Source organism: Typopeltis vanoorti, chromosome 20 (assembly GCF_054136105.1).
Source record: "Typopeltis vanoorti isolate ZY-2024b chromosome 20, IOZ_Tvanoo_1.0, whole genome shotgun sequence".
NCBI lineage: Eukaryota > Metazoa > Arthropoda > Arachnida > Uropygi > Thelyphonidae > Typopeltis > Typopeltis vanoorti.
Genome location: NC_143568.1, coordinates 3,269,936 through 3,290,973, shown reverse-complemented (window position 1 = coordinate 3,290,973; position 21,038 = coordinate 3,269,936). Strand labels below are relative to the sequence as shown.

General features: G+C 36.8%; 1 protein-coding gene across 2 annotated transcripts in view; it reads right to left on the bottom strand.

The window, feature by feature from the left end:
- The window catches only part of LOC150095196 (uncharacterized protein ZK1073.1-like), a 347,623-nt gene that overhangs the window by 263,263 nt on the left and 63,322 nt on the right, over nt 1-21,038 (bottom strand). For both annotated transcript variants that reach the window (XM_090410330.1, XM_090410331.1), the window contains exon 2: nt 4,055-4,105. In XM_090410330.1, the coding sequence (XP_090266456.1) occupies nt 4,055-4,105 (51 nt within the window). The remainder of the gene's footprint in view (nt 1-4,054; nt 4,106-21,038) is intronic.

Genomic DNA, 21,038 nt, shown 5'->3' with positions numbered 1-21,038 from the left:
TTATTATTATTATTCTGACCTCCATGGAGTCAAAAGACTCATCATGGGAGGTCCATCCTAAGAAACACAAAGTCTATTGACTCATCGATGGGAGGTCCCCCCTAAGAAACAAAGTCTATCATACCACTCCTTGAACTCATTGACCGTTCTTGCTCTCACCACTCCATCAGGCAATGCATTCCATGGTTTAATCATCCTCCATGCAAAGAAACCACGCCTCACCCTCTTGCTCACAGTTTACTTTCGTAACTTCCAGGGATGGCCTCTTGTCATCACTCCTTCCCACTGTTCAACCAAGTGAAAGAACTCCCCAGTGTCGACCCTGTAACCACCTCTCAACAGTTTAAAAGTCTCAATCATATCACCTCTCCTTCTTCTATCCACCAAACTCTGCAGTCCACATTCATTCCCTCAGCCAATCCTCATAATGATCATTGTACAGTCCTGAAACCATCTTTGTTATCTGCCTTTATACCCTTTCCACAGTTAAATTATCCCCTTCAAATCCTGGGGTCCAAATCTGAGAACAATAGTCCAAGTGTGGTCTGATCAGAGTCCTTATACAACGGAATGATAACTGTTTTATCTCTGCAGATCAGTGTCCTTCTCATTATTGTAGCAATCCTCTGTGTTACCTTCACCACCTTTGCAATATTTCCCCTAAATTTCAGGTTTCTATCAATCATCAACCCCAGATCTCTTGTCTCCCCTACTTCCTCCAGTATAACTCCTTCCATAGAGTATGCAGCATCTAATCGATGCTTCCCAAACCTCAAGACCTTACATTTTGCTGCATTAAACCAACACCCCACTTCATTTGCCCATCTGTCTAGCTTATTCAAATCCTCTTGCATGGCTACCACAACTGAACTATTACTAATAATCCTTCCCAGCTTTGCATCATCCACAAACAACTGAATATTTCCTTGCAATCCACTGACAATGTCATTGATATAAAGGTTAAACAATATAGGTCCCAGTATTAAGCCCTGTGGGACCCCACTTGTAACCCTCTGCTTCCTTGAAACTGCCCCACCATACACAACTCTCTGATACCTATCGGACAGCCAATTCTGAATCCAGTTGACCAATCTGACATCCAGACCCATGTGCTGCAACTTAAATATCAGCTTATCATGTGGCACCCTGTCAAATGCCTTTGCTAAGTCTAAAAAAATGGCAGTATATGCCATTCCCTCATCTAATGCTCTTTTAACTTGTAATGAACGAAAGAATTTGAAGGAAGAGGGATCATTAGTGCATAGGAGATACTTAACAAAAAATTGTTGATAGCAGTGACAGAGTGTATACCTTGACTGAAGAAGATAAAGCATTTTGGAATCAAATGAGTACCAAAAGGGGAATTGCTGAAGTAAAAGATTATGGAAGGCATATATAGAGAGGTGCAGAACAGTTGCATGAGGAATATAAGGCTCAGGCTAGGAAAGTGACCAGTATAAAATTATTAGAATGATAGGAGATTGGTAGATTGAGCAGACTGTTTAACGAGTCTTGCAATGGGGCAGGTTCCTGAAGAGGTGGAAGGAGGTTAATAAAATTAGTTTAATCCTTTATCCAAGTGTGAGCAAACAAAGTTTGCGCCTGAAAGTATCTTCAGGACTGGGGTAAGGTGGTACAACACCGGGGCAACTCGTTGCAAAGGTGGAGCAAGCTACCAACACTCCTATCTCAGTATCTCCTATAATGCAAAACAGATCTCCTTGCGGATATGTCTAATGTTATGCATTAAGGGAAGGGCCACTACCCAGACTAGTTTCGACCTTTATTGAGGTCTCTTCAGTAGGAGCCAGGCCCAAGTGGAGATACCAGGCAGAAGCATTAGCAGGTCATCTCTACCTATAGGAGTTGCCAAATGGTGTGCACCCATTTTTAATAAAGATAGGAGTGTTGGTATCTTGCTCCACCTTTGCAACGAGTTGTCTGGTGTTGTACCACCTTACCCCAGTCCTGAAGATACTTTCAGGTACAAACTTTGTTTGCTCACACTTGGATAAAGGATTAAACTAATTTTATTATACTCTAACCAAGTGAAAAATAAACTTTCAACAAGGTGGAAGGAGGGTAAGATAGTGCCACTGCATAAGGGTAGTGGTAGAATGGAGATATCAAACTACAGACCTGTTTGTGTTTCTTCTGTTGTTAAGATTTTGGAGAAATTGGTAAGAACTCTTATATGGAATTGGACAGATAAAGGTAATATTATTTATGCAGGCTATCGTGCATTTCTTAAAGGGCACTCTTGTTTTAGTATTTTAGTAATCTGGTTACCATTTACAATAGAGTAACAAGAGTTGTGGATGAAGATAAAGGCATACAATGTCATTTTTTTTTTTTTTTGGATTTTTCCAAGGCATTTGATAGGGTGCCACATGCCAGATTGATTTTTAAGTTTCAATATATGGATTTGAATATCAGGTTAGTGAATTATATTGATATTGATGATAGGCTGCCTGATAGATATTAGAGTTGTACATAGGGAGCAGTATCAGGGAGTAGGAAGATTACAAGTGGAGTTCCACAGGATTCAGTCCTAGGACCATTACTTATCTTTATGTCAGTGATATTGTCACAGGACTACAGGAAGATGTTCAGCTGTTTGCAAATGATGTGAAGCTTGCAAGAGTCATTGGTAATAGTGCTGATATTTGGGCTCTTCAAGAGGATTTGAAAAAGCTGGAAAGGTGTGGCAAATGAATAGGAATATCAGTTTAATGCAACTTAAAATTTGGGATCCACAGATGGGATGCTTCATATTCACTTGGTGGAGTTATACTGGAAGAAGTGGAGGAAGTAAGGAATCTTGAAGTGATTGTGGATAGAGATTTAAAGTTCTATGGACATATTGCAAAGGTTGTGAAGACATCTCAGAGAATTGGGGCAATGTTTGACCACAAGAAATAAAGACGTGCTCATCCAGTTGCTGGACACTGCATCTAGATTTCAGTGCTCAGATCTGGTCATCGAGATTTGAAGAGGGATGAAGTAAACTTGGAGAGAGAGAGAGTGTGTGCAGAGATGGATAACAAAAATGATATCAGGACTATATAATATTAATCGAGGATACACTGAGGGCATGTAGACTACAGATTGGTGGATAGAAGGCAAAGGGGGATGTGATCGAGACATTTAAGCTGTTGAAGGGTTAATATTATATAGAAAGATATGTATATTATATATACAGAAAGAAGCTAGTGTCAGAGCTTGTCAATTAAGATGAAATCAGTTAATGATTCAAACTGGCAGGGACATAAGTACATTTCCCTATGGGGGAAAACCCCTGCTGTCTACGCCCAAGACCGGCTAACTTGGCTATGGCTGAGGAAGATCCTTAAGCCCATTCCCTAAACCCATCCACCACTATCAAGCAATGAATTCCAGGGTCTTGGATATTTTGTCCTGTTGGATATTTAAAATAAAACAAAAGCAATTCCAGGACTGGAATGTTAGCTGTGTGCAGACAGACAGAAAGAAGCTAGTGTCAGAGCTTGTCAATTAAGATGAAATCAGTTAATGATTCAAACTGGCAGGGACATAAGTACATTTCCCTATCAATTTGAATCGTTAACTGATTTCATCTTAATTGACAAGCTCTGACACTAGCTTCTTTCTGTCTGTCTGCACATAGACAACATTCCAGTCCTGGAATTGCTTTTGTGTTATTTTAAATATCCAGCATGACAAAATATCCAATATCCTCTCTTGTCATAGAGTGAATATTGTCTCTGGATGATCTTAAGTTCTCTAAAAATCATATCATTAAAATCTTTACAGGAAAGTTTAATAAAGACTTTGTCAATGTGGGAAGTAAAGAGTTGATTATTTTATTTTATTACACAGAGAGCAGAATGCACTGTCAAAGAGGTTGGCAAATGTATTACCAGTGCTGAATGAACATAAATTGAATTGTAACAAATAGTCATAATAGCCTCAACTGCCACAAGACTCCTGAAAATAATAAAAAAGTTATTTTTATTAAATATAACACTGCACTTAGATTTTTTTTTTAATTTTAATAGTTAGTATGCAAACTTACCTGCACTATAATATTTAGTATGCCACACCGCTCAGTCTTAACTTCATATTTCTGCATTAAAAAAAAAAAGTATTATCATAGTGTTTGCAGTATGTTAAAGAATTAATATAATTTTAATACAGCAATCATAAAAGGCAGTGCTTGAAGTGAGAAATAGTGCTATTTCCATTTTTATACAGTAAGGCTTATCTCAATACCCTTCTGCCAAAAAAAAAAAAAAAAAAAAAAAAATCACTTTTTTAAAATTTCTCACTTGAAACACTGAATAAACTAGTCCACTTCTTTTTGTCTCTTCCTCAAATCAAATACTACATATTTAAATCTGAAAAAAAAAATATATAAAAAAATATTATTATTATTATTATTATTATTATTCCAGACTCCCATGCATTATAAGACTCATTGCGGGAGACCCATCTTAGAGAATAAAGTATCATACAACTCCCTAAACCCATTCACCATCCACACAAATCACCACTATCGAGCAATGAATTCCATGGTCCAACTACTCTCTCCACACACACACATAAAAAGCCACTTCTTACATTTATACTCACCTCTTTTCACAACTTCCAGGATGGTCTCTTTTCCTGGTTCCTCCCCTTGTTTTACTATATGAAAAAAATCCCCCATATCAATCCTGTAAATACAGTACTTTTCAGGTTGAATGTCTCAATCATCTTCTATCCACCAAACTCTGTATTGGCATATTTAACATTGTCAACTCCAGATATCATTTTGGCTATCTCTCACTGTATCTTCTCCAATATTAATTTATCCTCTTGAAATCCCAGTGACCAGATCTGTCCACAATAGTCCAGATGTGGCCTGATAGGGCTTTATACAATGGAATCACTACTTACCTTTAATGGTGAAAGTCCATCTTAGTATTGCAGTAATCCTCTGGGTTGCCTTCACTACTTTTGCAATGAGCTTTATTTATTTTATTTTATTTTTTTATCAGCATCTTATAACCTCTATTCAACACAATACAACACTATTCAAAGACCACTCCAAGACCAAGTGCTCATCTCAGGTGAAAAAGATTGAGACCCAATGCACAGGTTTCAATAGTAGTGGAGGGAATGGGTGAATAACACTGAAGTGAATAATGTAGTAACTGAGACTGAAAAAGGACGAGCAGAAATTGAGTAACAATTGTAGTTTGGAAAATGTAGTACAATGGCAGGCTGTAAAATGATACAAATGAACTGAGGCTTTGATTTGCTGGAACAAATGGACATTTGCTTTGGTGGTATAGGTAAGATTGCTATATTTTAAAGTGCTAAACCTGGCAAACACTTCCAAAATCCTGGACAAGCCCAAACGTTCGGCTTTTTAAAAGGACAAACCTAAGGCAGATCATATCAATTATTTTAATAATTTGACTCAGATAAAAATGCATAAATTTTTATGCATTTTGATGGTGCTAGTATCATGAGTAAATGAAGTAGTAGATTTGAGCTGTGCCAATAAGTGTTTTTTAATTATATTTATTATAGTGTGGCTTTTCGTTGCAAACTGTGCTGTATATTTTCAGTTTGGATAAAAGTGTCCTTCGGTGGTGTTGTTGAAATCTTTTGTTTATATTGTGTTTTACTACTTTTTTTTTTTTTTTTACTGCTTCAGCTTCTGAAGATGGCATCCATAAAGAAATGTACGTCAACGGCACAGAAGGCTTCTGTATGAAAGTCTGGCTCTGCCTTGGATTTTTTGCAGTGGATGTGTTGCAAAAACTGCTATATATATATACATGCACCAAAAAATGAAATATCTGTGGACTGTTTGGGTAAACGAGAAGAAGGAAAGTGTTAATATGTGAAAGTGTCTGGATAGATTAGAGCGATTAGAAATGGAAGTAAACGTTGAGACCGTAGAAGAGCTTCAGCAGAAGTTAGTGAAAATGAAAAGCAAAATGAAACATCTGGAAGAGGATATTAAACAACTAAAGGAAAGATTAGCTGATGATAACAAGAAGGAGGAAGTTAATATTATAAAGAAAGAGTCCGAGGATAGTCGTATATCAGTGTATGGGGCCTATCATTAGAGGTGTGATTACTAATAAAGTGCACAAAACACTTCCTGGTGGAACAACGAAGCAAAATAAGCGATGCAGTGCAGAAAAGGAAATACCGGGCGGAAATACATTGCAGAAAAGGAAATACAAAGTTAGTGGTAGTCATGGACACAATTGACTTGGTTGGGGAGAAAAAGAATGTTGGCAGAAACTTGAGGTAGTTGTTGCAGCATGTAACGAAGAATAGTGTTGGGAGAGTCGTGGGCATGTTGCCCAGATATAACAGTGAATTGAGAAGGAGAGTGGAGATAATGAATACTAAGATGGCTGAGTAGAAGTAGGTACCGAAGGAAAAATGCCACAAGAAACAGAGCAGAGGTGTGTCGATTTTGCAGGAAAATCGACACTCATGAACCCCAACAAACAATATACAACTTGGCTTTCAATGTTTGCCTCACCCACCCTGTTCACCAGACCTGGCCACAGCTATTTCCTATTCCTAAATTTAAAGAAACACTTGAAAAGAACAAGATTTACGACAGATAAAGTCATATCTGCAGCTGAGGACTGGTTTGTGCAACAAAGGAAAGATTTTTTTTTTCTCAGATAATTGCAAATGATCAGCAGTGCACCCTCATAATATTCTTCTGTCACACTTTCTTCTTAACAGGCCAGATAGCAACAGTAGAAACCATCCATTGATGAATGGATGGTTTCTACGGTTTCTACCAACCGTGAACTAATTTCATAGTTGGTGACTATAAAAAAGTTTAGAGAAGCATGCTGCCTACCCCCTTTAAAGAATAAAAATTACATAGAGAATTTACATACACATACTGGCCACTGAATTAAAAACCTTTATGCAGATGTATGTAAATGTCACTTATGCAGCATATAAGCAAAATACTTGCCCAAGTGCCCCACATTCTAAGCAACTATTTAAGAATGTTGATGCTGGTCAGTAATCGTCAGTGTTGATCACAATGGGAAAAACAAAGGATTTTTCAAAGTTCGATAAAGGGCTTATTATGGGTGCTGTCTGGAGTGGTGATTTTGAAAACAGCAGAACTGGCTGATTTTTCAAAATATGAGATATCTTGGGTGTTTAATCAGTGAAAAAATAAGCTACATTGCTTGTCTTAAAGGCCTAACTGTGCTAAGACAGCGTCAAGAACAATCAGCATCATCTGAGAAGGCTAGAACAGACAATCAGAATTTCCTATGTGCAATTGACAGAAGCATTTAATGAAGGCTGTTCCCAACCCATATCTCACCAATATGTGCAGGGAATAAGAGGATCAGTATTGGCAAATGAATGCCTATACAGAATTATTAATTTCTATGAAGAATCTGAAAGTTTGTCTACAATGATCTCAGAGTCACCATAACTGGATGCTGGAAGATTGGAAAAAAAGTCATGTGGTCTGACACATCATGATGCACTTTGTTCTGTACCAACAGTAGGCAGAGAGTTTGGTAGAAGCTCCATGAAGCAATGAATCCAGCTTGCCTTGTAAACATAACAAGGTTCTCAAGTGGTGTCAGTGTGGAGCATGTTTTGTTGGTACAGAATGAATCCTCTGATATTGCTGGAAGGTCGGATGTCCTCAAGGAATATCTGAAAATTGTTGCCAATCAAGTACATCCTGCAATGTTGACTTCTTATTCAGCAGGTCACTATTCCATGGATGACAAATGTTGCTGTCCATTATGCAAGAATTGTTTGGCAGTAGTTCAGCAATTTTCATCATATTCCCTGCCACAACTAACCCCAGATCTGAAGCCCAATGAGAATGTATGGGACATGTTAGAAAAACAGATCTGAGAATAATTTCCTCTTCTGTCAAAACTGAGCCAGTTAAATGACTGCCTGGTATGTTGTAGACGTAGATGCAATCCAACACCTTGTGGAATCTATGCTGAACCCACATGTGATGTAATTTGGGCAAAAGGAGGTCCAAAAAAGTATTAAATAACAGTTTCTAATTCAGTGGCCAGTATGTGTAGAATATATGCTTATGCCACACTAATAAACCACACTGAAAAATAAATAATTAATGGTGTGGTCTTTTCGAAAATGGTACATGGTGAACGTGGAGAAACTGAACAGGAGACGAGAGAGGGTATGAATATGTTGAAAGTGTGATAATCTATTGGACTACAAGTTATCGGTAATTATCATCAGAAACGGTTTATTGAGTGCTGCCTCTTTTGATCTTTTGAGGATCATCAGAAGAGTCTTGAATTGAAGCGAGTGCTCTGGTCCTTTTTGTTTACTCCACTAGTTGGGGAGTCAGGATTATTTGCATTCATGTCATCCTGACGTTTCTTTATAGTCCTCTAACATCTGCCATGCAGCATGCAGGTGGACTATATTCAGTTAAATCCAGGGGAGAGAATATTGAGTCAATCATTCAGTTTCACTGTTCTTACCTCAATCCTTTTCAAGAATAGTGGAAAGGATAACCGGTGGTGAACTTCACCACTTGAGGACCAACCAACTAGTGAATAGACATAGATTCTGCTGCTCTGCGTTTTTAGATCTGTTAGCCAACGTTACGATACTTTGGACACAAGCCATGGGTAATTGCTAGACTCCTAGCATGAGGACCTGTTTATTAGAATACCATTCTGTGATCTATATTTCAGGTTAGACCATAAAGGTACATACAATTTATCAATCTCCATTACTTGAATGTTTCTCAAGTAAGGGAATTACTTGAGAGTGCCGGCCTGGTTGGCCGAGTGGTTAGTGTATCTGCTCTCCAGCCAAAAGGCTGCTGGTTCGAATCCCACTGTGGGCATGAATGTTTGTGATTGTCTGAAAATAATAGTGGTAATGGTGGACAGTAGATGGTGTTGGTGTAGATTAGGCGGTTTATGGATAAGGTTGAGTGGTGGAGACGGAGAGTTGTAGAGTAGTTGCCTTCCTTTCTTTTAGGGTTACACGGTGATCAGCATTCATTTTAAAAATTATATGGAATTTACAACCGTGTTAAAAACCTTTTTTTTTTTATTATCCCGACGTTTCGATCTTCACATCAAGATTATCATCTGGAGCGTACATGAGTATACAGAACAAGCGAGTTACATCATTAACTGTAAGCTACAGAAACAATGATTTGATCACATGTTATTCTACTGATGTGACCTCTGGTGAAAAAAAATAAATAAATAAAAAATTAAAAATAAATAAAAAATAAATAAAAATAAAAAATAAAAAATAAATAAAATAAAATAAAAATAAAATAAAATAAAAAATAAATTTTTACATCAAGCTAAATTCTATTTTTACAATAACAGGGATAAACATTCTTTTAGATGGTTTTCTTTCAGAAACAATTGGTGTCCTATTTTTAGTATTACACTTCTTATTTTTGATTTACAAAACTGGATTTTCTACAGTCCTGTTTATAGTTGTTCTTGGTGAGGAAGGTCGAATATATACCTTCCAAATGTTTGGGATTTTTAAACCATCATTGTTGTTCAGATTGGGGTGGTTGCTGATAATCTCACAGGCTTCCTTGAATTTCCATTCATACCATGTTCTAGTGCAATGTAGACAGCTGGTGGTTTTCCAGTCAATTCTGTGTAAGGTATTCAGGGCATGATCAGAAAGGCCAGCTTCACCATAATTATTATATTTAATGTGTCGTTTATGTTCTTTTTGTCTAATGGGAATAGTGCATCCCGTTTTCCTATATATGGTATGTTGCAAGTACAATAGATCTGGTATACTCCAGGGTGAGCAAGTGGAGGGAGTGGATCTTTAGATGAGTTGAGTAGGTTTTTTAATTTTGCAGGAGGTTTGAAGGTGGCTTTGAGGTACTCTGTTTATTTTGTCTGAGATTCCTTTAATGTAGGGAATGGTTATAGTTTTACTGTAGTCTGGTTTGTCTTTGTTTTTTATTGTGGTTTTGTAGAGAATTCTGTTTATAGTATTTTGGCTGTTTCCGTTTTTTTGTAGGTTATTACTGATAATTTTAAACTCGTCTTTCAGTGCCTGTTCACTGGAACAAATCGTCTGAGCTCTGTTTTTTAGCGTGTTGATGACACCTAGTTTTTGTGTGGGTGGTGGTATGAGTTTATGTGTATATATTGTCCTGTATGTGTAGGTTTTCGGTAAACAGTGAAGGAAAGATTGCCCAAGGGAAGACGTGTGACAAGTGTATCTAGAAATAGAAGTGTGTTGTGTTTTTCAATTTCAATTGTGAACTGTATGCGTTTGTGTTGCTTGTTTAGGTGGCTAAGGAATGTGTCTAATGTCTGGTGGCCATGGGACCAGATCACGAAAACATCGTCAACGTATCTAAGCCAGACTTTGAGTTTTAGAGGGGAGGAATCTAGGGCAAGTTGCTCAAAATGTTCCATGTAAATGTTTCCATCTAACCTTACACAGAATTGACTGGAAAACCACCAGCTGTCTACATCGCACTAGAACATGGTATGAACAGAAATTCAAGGAAGCCTGTGAGATTATCAGCAACCACCCCAATCTGAACAACAATGATGGTTTAAATATCCCAAACATTTGGAAGGTATATATTCGACCTTCCTCACCAAGAACAACTATAAACAGGACTGTAGAAAATCCAGTTTTGTAAATCAAAAATAAGAAGTGTAATACTAAAAATAGGACATCAATTGTTTCTGAAAGAAAACCATCTAAAAGAATGTTTATTGTTGTTATTGTAAAAATAGAATTTAGCTTGATGTAAAAATTTATTTTTTATTTTATTTTATCTATTTTTTATATTTTTATTTATTTTTTTTATTTTTATTTTTTTATTTTTTTTTATTTGTATTTATTTTTTATTTATTTTTTATTTATTTTTTATTTTTATTTTTATTAACATGTGATCAAATCATTGTTTCTCTAGCTTACAGTTAATGATGTAACTCGCTTATTCTGTATACTTATCTACGTTCCAGATGATGATCTTGATGTGAAGATCGAAACGTCGGGATAATAAAAAAAAAAGTTTTTTTTAACACGGTTGTAAATTCCATATAATTTTTAAAATGAGTAGTTGCCTTCCCTTGATGAGTCTTAGGACTCCCTGGAGGTGTCAAATAATAATAATAATAATAATAAAACACTCAAGTCGTTCTCTGGTCGCTGTTTAGTGCATCTCATTAATACTTTGGATTTGTCTGCTGGTGCCTGAGTGGTCTGGTGATTAAATGTTTTCACTCATACTCTTCTCACTGATCTCAAATCCTATTCATGGTTTTGCTGATTACAGCACACTATATTCTTCTTCAATTAAGAAATTTTGTAGTACTTCAATTTTCTAGTCTTCTGGATTTTCTGCTGCTTTGCGATTTGGTGCTGGGAGGGCACATTTCCGTCTTATTTTTTTGTACGGTATTTCTTTCCCTTGCCTTTGATGGTGCTGAGATCTCTAGGCAAGATGAGATTCCCTTTCATGGGCTGACTTATACCAATAATCTTTCCTGCCCTTTGAGTGTTATCAAATCAGGAATGGTGATCTCCTTGAGAATGCATTAAGCTATCCAGAGTTGTGCAATTCGATTAACAGATGATTCTTCTTTAAGTGATTTACTTTCTCATAGATTCTGTTTCTGCCTTCTCAGTTTTTTTTTGTTTGTTTGTTTCTTTTCAATAAGTATTTCATCGATGATGTTTCAGCAAACTGATCATCATCCCTTCACTTTCCTCTAGGCTTGTAAAAACACGAGCAGCTGCTACATAGTCAACTTCTCAACTTCCATACTTAGCCTTAAACTTATCGAACAACTCAACTTCTCATCCTCTATCTTTCATTTCAATTACTTCTGCTGTTTGAACAGACCTTCTTTCCACTGTTTTCTTAACAATCATGCTTTCATTCATTCAAGAACCACATCACATTCCTACTTTCTCCATAACTCAATTTTACGAATAGTCATGTGTGAGATTGATTAAAAAAAAATGACTTGTAGAAAATAAGAAAAAAAAAACTAACTTTTTAAATTACAAAATCAGTGACAGTAATGTTAGCATTAATTGCCCATTTAGTTATCTAGTGCCTTTTAAACATTAAACCAATAAAACAATTTCTTCCTCGCGTTACTGCAACCTTATTGATTTTTATCGGACAACATACTTATCCCATGCTCCTTTCTCCCTGATGGCTATTAATTTTAAGGTTTGCTCCTCGGTCACATGGCACAATAAAGCTGACGTTATATTAATAGCATGCACTTCAATACCACTTTGTCCTTTATTCAACTTCTATCAATGTCCAGCATACAGTACATTACAGATTAACCTAAGAGGCTGATTTGATTAATGATCTCTATATTAGAAGGTTAATCAAAGAGCAACTGAAAACTGTTTTTCTCCATATCATATTAGATGTCATTCACAATTCGAGAATGGGATGACTCGTGCAGGTTTTTATTTTTCCTTTCAAAATCAGCTAAATATATGGTTATAGGAAATTCTGATAAACAGCTGAAACGGGAAAATGTTATTTTGTGTTTGTTTGTTTTAATTATAATTTTAGATCATCGGTTTCCAAGCGGTGGTACGCGTACCCCCTGGCAGTGGTGTATTTAGGTATAGGCCGTATATGCCTGGGCCTACAGCACCAAATTTTGAGGGGCGGCGGAAATTTTCAGGCTCTCATTTTTGTAATTATAACATGTTCCTTATATGTCGCATCTACTCACAAGTAGAGAAATATTTTTCTTTTCCTCATTGTAAGTTTAATCTGCAAGCATATTGGCATGTAATCAGATTCTGTATAACTATACAGACCGAGATACGTGCATGGAAAGCTACTGTATTGTTGTTGGTAACTTGACACAAAGGCAATAGGGATTGTGGTCGGGAGAGAGATTGATGCTAATTAATTTTGTGTTGGTATTATTCTTACTAACTGTAACAACTTTTCCTTCTTTATTATTTCGAATTCAAATTAAGATTGTTAATTGTTGCCCTTCCTTCAACTCTTTAGTTCAGTATCCTGATATCTTTGTCGCAGTTAAGACATGATAAATCTAAAATTATTTTTAGTTTTCAGTGCCCTTGTCCTATGTTGTCATCAGAGCAGACGTAATACTGTTTTATTGTTTTGCTTTTAAAAAGTTATAAATTGTGTAAATCATTCCGACACTTCCTGCGTGTTTTAAATTACTATTTAAATTTTAAAACATGAGTGATGGTAGAAGGCGACTTAGTGGTAGTGAATATAAGAAGAGGAGAAAAGAAAAGGAAGCGAAAATTAACGAAAATTAAAAAATGTCAAAGACAAGAAAACTGAACAGGTTTTTGCATCGGTATCTGCTAATAGTAATTGTGATTTGAAAAAAGAACAAGTGGTTGTATAATAAATTTAGTTTAATCCTTTATCCAAGTGTGAGCAAACAAAGTTTGCGCCTGAAAGTATCTTCAGGACTGGGTTAAGGTGATACAACACCAGGGCAACTCGTTGCAAAGGTGGAGCAAGCTACCAACACTCCTATCTTAGTATCTCCTATAATGCAATTGACCTGCTAATGCTTCTGCCTGATATCTCGACTTGGGCCTGGCTCCCACTGAAGAGACCTCAATAAAGGTCGAAACCGGTCTGGGTAGTGGCCCTTCCCTTAATGCATAACATTAGACATATCCGCAAGGAGATGTGTTTTGCATTATAGGAGATACTAAGATAGGAGTGTTGGTAGCTTGCTCCACCTTTGCAACGAGTTGCCCTGGTGTTGTATCACCTTAACCCAGTCCTGAAGATACTTTCAGGCGCAAACTTTGTTTGCTCACACTTGGATAAAGGATTAAACTAAATTTATTATACTCTAACCAAGTGGAAAATAAACTTTCAACATCTTTCTCTAAATCCAGAGTAATTTATTAAAAAAGGGTGACACACCAATTGGCAATTCCTATAGGTGGAGATGACCTGCTAATGCTTCTGCCTGATATCTCGACTTGGGCCTGGCTCCCACTGAAGAGACCTCAATAAAGGTCGAAACCGGTCTGGGTAGTGGCCCTTCCCTTAATGCATAACATTAGACATATCCGCAAGGAGATGTGTTTTGCATTATAGGAGATACTAAGATAGGAGTGTTGGTAGCTTGCTCCACCTTTGCAACGAGTTGCCCTGGTGTTGTATCACCTTAACCCAGTCCTGAAGATACTTTCAGGCGCAAACTTTGTTTGCTCACACTTGGATAAAGGATTAAACTAAATTTATTATACTCTAACCAAGTGGAAAATAAACTTTGAACAAGTGGTTGAGGAAACGGAAATTGAATCTGTTTCAAATGACATGCCTACAACAAATCCCAACAATTTGGTAACACAAGTGATAGTGAGTAATAACACAGCTGATTGAATTCTAAATGACGTAACACATAGGTATATCGCAGTTAACGGGTTTCCACAAAATTTAGATAGTGATCTTTCAAAATCACAAAGAGCTTATCCTTACAAAGTAAGACATGTTTCTAAGAAACTTATTGAGAGGAATCTGATTAATGGCAAAAATAATAAGAGATTTTCTTGTTTACTCTCCTAGTACCGGAAAGATCTTCTGTGCGCCTTGTTGCCTTTTTTTGGTGGAGGGGAAGCTGACGATAGTCACTTTGTCAGTGGATTTAATGACTGGAAAAATACAGAAGCACGAGTGAGTCATCACGAGAAAGCAACTAGTCATATGAACTGGCTGATAGCTCTAAAACAAACAGCAAATTTTGCAGGGAGAATTGACTTACAAATAACTCAGCAACTGGAAGAAGAAATTAAGTACTGGAAGGCAGTGTTAAAATGAGTAGTTGCAGTTGTAAAAATATTGGCCAGTTGAGGACTTGCTTTGAAGGGAAAGGATGACATTTTTGGTTCTGTGCATAATGGAAATGTAATGATGTGTCTAGAGTTATTTAGTGAATTTGATCCCTTTCTTGCTGAACACATTGCCAAAAGCAGGAAAAAAGGAAAAGGTTTCATTTCCTATCTTCCATTTCCTATTCCACGTATGAGGAATTTATTAAAATAATGGGCGAGGAAGTAATCAAATTTATCGTGGAAGAACTTAAAATAGCTAAGTACTACTCGAGAAGTGTTGACTCAACACCAGACGTATCTCATGTTGATCAGCTCTCCTTCATTGTATGATATGTGAAAGAACATAGAACTCCTGCGGAGCATTTCTTGCATTTCATAATTCATTCGTAACGTAAGTCACAAATCTGAAGAGTTACAAGAGGCAGTTTGAACTTCATTAAACGAGCTTGGAATTGATGTAGCAAATTACAGAGGGCAGGCATATGATAATGCTAGTAACATATCAGGCAAGTACACAGGACTGCAAGCAAGAATTCTTGAAATAAATCCATTGGCAGAATTCACACCGTGCACTGGACATTCTCTGTCTCTAATTGGTACTTGTGCTGCTGAATCCCGTCAGTACTCTTCCGCATTTTTTGATGTCCTTCAGAAACTGCATGTATTTTTCATATCTTCAACAAATCGGTGGAGTGTTCTAAGAAAGCACCTGGAAATTTGATAACTCTGCAAAAGTAATCAAACGTCCTTCGTCTACTCGTTGGTCAGCTCGTGATGATGCCTGTTGGAGTCTTTGTGAGGGATGGAAGGAAATAATTTCCACTTTGTCCGAAATTGAAAATGGCACCACCCAGAAGAAAGTTATGGGATGCGAAGAGTGAGATTCTACGGCAACTTTAGTCAGTTGATCATGACCTGCCTATGGGGTGATATTCTTGCAAGAATGAATGCCACAAGCAAGAAATTACAGTGTAAACACTGATATGTGTGTGAACTGTACAGGTCCCTCGAATAATATTTCAAAGAACTAGAATTACTGTATGAATCCTATGAAGAACAGGGCAAGAATCTTAGTGGAGTTGACTTGTATGAGGAAGGGAAAAAGAGAAAGAAAAATCCCACCAGGTTTTTTGACATTGCAGATGAAAGTAATGAAAATGAAGACGAGTACAATCCATCATTCAGTTTCAAAATTGATACTTATGACACAATTTTGCACAGTCTCTCATTCGAAATGAATCGAAGAAAAGTGTTGTATGAAAACCTCTCGAAGGAGTTCCGGTTTCTCACAACAATGAATGTGATGTGTGAAAAAGGATGTCATAAAAGGGGCAAAAAAACTTCAAGGACACTTTTCGACTGATATTGAACCTGAATTTGTAAACAAATGTCTGCACTTCAGAGTGCACCTGAAATCAAATGGCTTAGAAATAAATACATTCCTACAACTTTCACAGAAAATTCGACAGGAAGCCCTATAGTCAGTGGTGAGCTATAAGAGGATTGCGGGGGCTCGCACGAGCCCTTTGTTAAATTTTTCTCAAATTTGTGAGCCCCTTGTTCTTCTTGTTTAATAATCTTGTAGAACTAGAAAATACCACAGTGAAATGTATACATGCTACTATTTGCTACTTTAAATTCATATGGATTTTCTGATAACTATATAAAAAATCATTTCATTGCATTTTGTTCTGATGGAGCAAGTGTAATGTTAGGAAAAAATCAGCTCATCATTTACACTTAGCATTAGAAGATTCAATAAAATACATTAAAGAAATAAGTCATTTTGAAATATTTATGGATTAATTATATGCTTTTTATCATCAATCACCAAAAAATCAACGAGAATTAAATATGATTGCAAAAGACCTTGGTATCGAAATTTCAAAGATCAGCCGTGTATTTGGACCACGATGAGCAGCTTGCAGTTTACGAACGGCTCTTGCTTTGTGGAGAAATTACCCAGCTTTATGCAAGCATTTTGCATCGAACGATAAATATAAGGTCTTTTTTAAACCGATTTCTCAAGTTGGAATTTTTAAAAGATCTAGCATTAATGATTGATATCCTACAGGAATTATCATATCTATCAGAAGCTCTACAAAGTCACAATATAAAAGTCACAATACAAAGTCACATTATAAGGGCTAAGATAGGGCTTTTTTTTTTTTTTTTTTTTTTTTTTTTTGCTCGACGATGCGAGCCCTTTGTTAAAATTTCCATAGCTCACCACTGCCTATAATGTATATATCCCAATCTCGACACTGCTGTTACAATTTTTCTGTGTAAGATGGCAATAAATTGCTCAGCTGAACGATCGTTTTCCACCTTCAAAAGTCCCTGCAAAAACTCCTGGTTTTTCTCCATTTTTTAACCGATCCAAGATTTTGAATTTTTTTTCGAGAGAAATTAATTTTGTTTTCAATATTGGTTTTTCCCTTTCGTTGCAGTTTGTGGCCATTACTAAAAAAATAATTTTTTACACAAAAAAGCAAGCATTACATATTGTATGTAACTCACCAGAAAATAAAGTGCTGAGCTTGAGATGAACACAATTATGATTTTTAATGCACTTTCCTGGCAGAAACGAGGACAATTTTCAACAATAAATGTTTTATACGGTAAACAATTGAGGTACATGCGTGCTAAAGGTTATTTCCCCTAACATATATTCGCAACTTATAATTACATGCGGGATACAGGCAGACACAAATTTAACGAAGATAAAATTTGATTTTTAAGTCGCGCGGTGAAAAACATACGAAAAAGATAAAGGATTACTACAATTTGTAGACCGTATTTTTATCGGAACGTGTTGTATAAGTACCGCGTTCAACAAGGGTTACTACAATTTTAGACCGCGGTATATAAGTAGCGCGTTATACGAGGATTACCTGTACTTTATCTGGAGTCTGATACATAGATACGGTATTTCTTCTCTAACAGTGAGGTTTGTTCACACAAAACGAAAACTGCAAGAGAACACAACTCTCATTGCCAGGTAAAGTATCATTGGATATATTAGGTTTGCGACAAAGTCGGGTTTACTTGGCTGTCTCAGCCATTGAGACAGACTAAGATATTAATTGAAAATATAATGCAATAAGTCGAGTAACCATCTTTGCTCAGCATTAAAAAAGAATAAAACAATATTTTATTTTTAATACGAAAACCTTACCGAAACAAGTTGTATATCTATAGATTACTGAGGAAGGTTATTCCACTTTTTTAAAAAAAAAAACTATTTATTCCTCTTTAACTTATAGACCAAGAATATTATGTAATTTTTTTCATATTATTATTATGGCTGTGTAACTCAGTGGAAGTGAAGCTTGCATCCCCTCCGGTAGACCGCCCGAAGATAGACTTAAGTTCAAGTCTAGTCGGCTAGAGGAACTTTATCTAAGTCTTTCTTCAACCGGTTCCCGAGTTAGTCGATCTCTGGCACGGGCAAGCGGGTTTTTTTATCTCGTCAACTCAAGAAAATCGACCGTAGAACCCACATTATTTCAGACAGCAACATATCCTGTTACGGTTAGGTACCAAGAGATAGCAACACTCGCTTGCAGTCTCTTCATCGGTGGCCACTTCCAATCAGAGATAGCTGGTCCATGACTAATCATGGGCCAGCTATCTCTGATTGGTGGAGATCCAAATTCCCACTAGTCTCCAAAAGCTAGACAGGGTTAAATGGCCTCACCTACTCCCCATAAGGAAATAAAAGGTGTTAGCTGATTTTATTTTTTATTGTCCACTGCCCACACTGCCAATTTATTTAAATAATCTTGTAAGATATCTACATCACCTTTATCATCTGTTGTCCTCCCTGGTTTTGAATCATTGGCAAACAACTGAATGCCCCTTTCAAATCTGCTATATCATTAATATACAAATTAAAGAATAGTTGTCCTAGTACAGAGTCCTGGGGCATTCCACTAGTCACACTCATTCATCTTGATTCCGCTCCAACATAATCTGGTGTCTATCATCCATGCCACTAGCGCCTCATATCCATTCTCATTTGCTCCAATTTGCATTTTTCCATACGGTATTCTGTCAAATGACTTTGCAAAGTCCAGCAGTATCATGGTGTAGCCATTTCCTTTATCCAATTTTGTATCACCTTATTATAAAATGTGAATAAATTACTGAGGTAGGACCTACTTTTTCAAAACATGCTGTTCCATATAAAGTATCGTATTACTTTATATGGAAATATATATATATCCACATTTCTCCCATGATAATTGCTCAGCCTGCACTCATTGTGCTAATCTGCTGATGTATGTTGCTTACATTTTCATCTGAATCCTCAGTATATTATGTCTATGCAGTACTAGCAATATATTTGGTCCTATTGGCCTCTACTGGCTGTCACCAGACAGCTTCAAATGAACCATTTCCAGCAGGTCTACAATCTTCCTTAACTTTAATTTTTGTTGGTTGAAGTTGATATAATATCCCTCCTCCTGCTCTATTTCTTCTATTCTCTCTGAAAATGCAATGCTCTTTACATTCTGTCCCTGTAACTGCATCATTCTCTGACAATTATCTCCTTTATTTCTGATGCTTCGGGCATTCGTATACATACATTTCGACATACCCTTGGCCCGCAGTTACCCTTGCATAATGTCATTACCTGCCTATTCAGATTCCAAACTGCTCACAGCTCTTCAATCATTCTTATCTATTCCAGGGGTGGCTGGGCACATGCTTGATTGCTTCCTCCCCCTAATATCCCCCCAAAACCAGCTTCCCTGGTTTTGCACTTCCACTGAACAACACTTTCTTCAAGCGCCTTATTTAAGTGCAGTCCATCAGCCATATACAGGTCCTTACGTCCATCAAATTCACTCTACACTTCTGTTCTCATTGCATATTTCTCACCTTTCAAATAATTTGTGCCTGCGAAAACAATTAAATTTGTTTGCTTCTTTCTTTTGAAAACTTAAAGCTTCACTAACATCAAGGCCATACTTACTCTTTTCACAATGCAGGCGGGGCCCGATTGTTCCGGTTCCCTCCTTTATTGTTTTGGGCTCCGGCTAGATCCTGTGGCATAAGTGCCGTCCTGACTAGCATCGCGTTGCTTCTCACCTGGAAAACATGGTTTCGTCACTTTCTCATTAAATACACCTCCGATCATGGAATCCCCATACATAAAAGTGCGAAAAACCTACTCCCAGTTTTTCGCACTTTTATGCTTTTCCCATTCACTCTTTCTTTCATTTTCCGTCCTTCTGTACCACACGACAATCTTCTCTCAGTCGCTCTAGCTCATGTTTTATCCTGAGAAGGAGTCCGCGTAAGCGTTCAATTTCTTTTTTACGCGCTAGCGTGTAATCATCCACATTATTACTTTCAACCACTTCCTTCAAATTCTCGTTCGTATTTCGTGCGCTATCATTCACTGCTTCTCCTACATTCTCCACAACACTTTGACAATCCTGCCTTATATCCATAATATCATTCACTTCATTCTTTCGCTCCCGACACAAGACTTGCATTTATTATACTCGCTTACAAAACATTTCCAACAAATATTACATTTAACTTTTTTTTGTAAAAATAAATTATAAAAACAATTACAAAATCAGTTTTCTTATGTTTTAGCGTATTAAATTTCTATAATTTAATTAATGGAGATATGGAAGACGTGGAACGATCCGGAAGCAAGTGACCAAGATGGTGGCAGGTCTGCAGAATTTTCCATATAAGGATAAATTGTGGGTTACAGAGGCTTGTTGGTATACGGGGAAAAAAAGGGAGGGGAGGAGATATTATAGAGACATAAGTTTCTTGGGAGGTGGGTATAAGATAACAAAGGAAATTTTTCAGTACATGACTAGTGTGTCTGGGATCAGCCCTAGAAATTAAGTGTAGTTATCAAGGTTGTGAGGAATGAATTTTTTTGATTGGAGAGAGAGAGAGAGAGAGAGAAAGAGAGAGAGAGAGAGAGAGAGATGAATGAATGGAATAAATTGCCGGAATGAGTTGTGAGTACTTTGTCGGAGAACAAGTTCAACAAAATATAACAGTTTGTGTAAATGATAGTGGACCTCAAGCGATGAGTCCGCAGATTCAATGGAGGTGCCCATATGTAATAATAATAATAATAATAATAAATCGTGAAATAAATGTCACTGCGTATTTACTCAAATTTTTTGTCGACATTACTT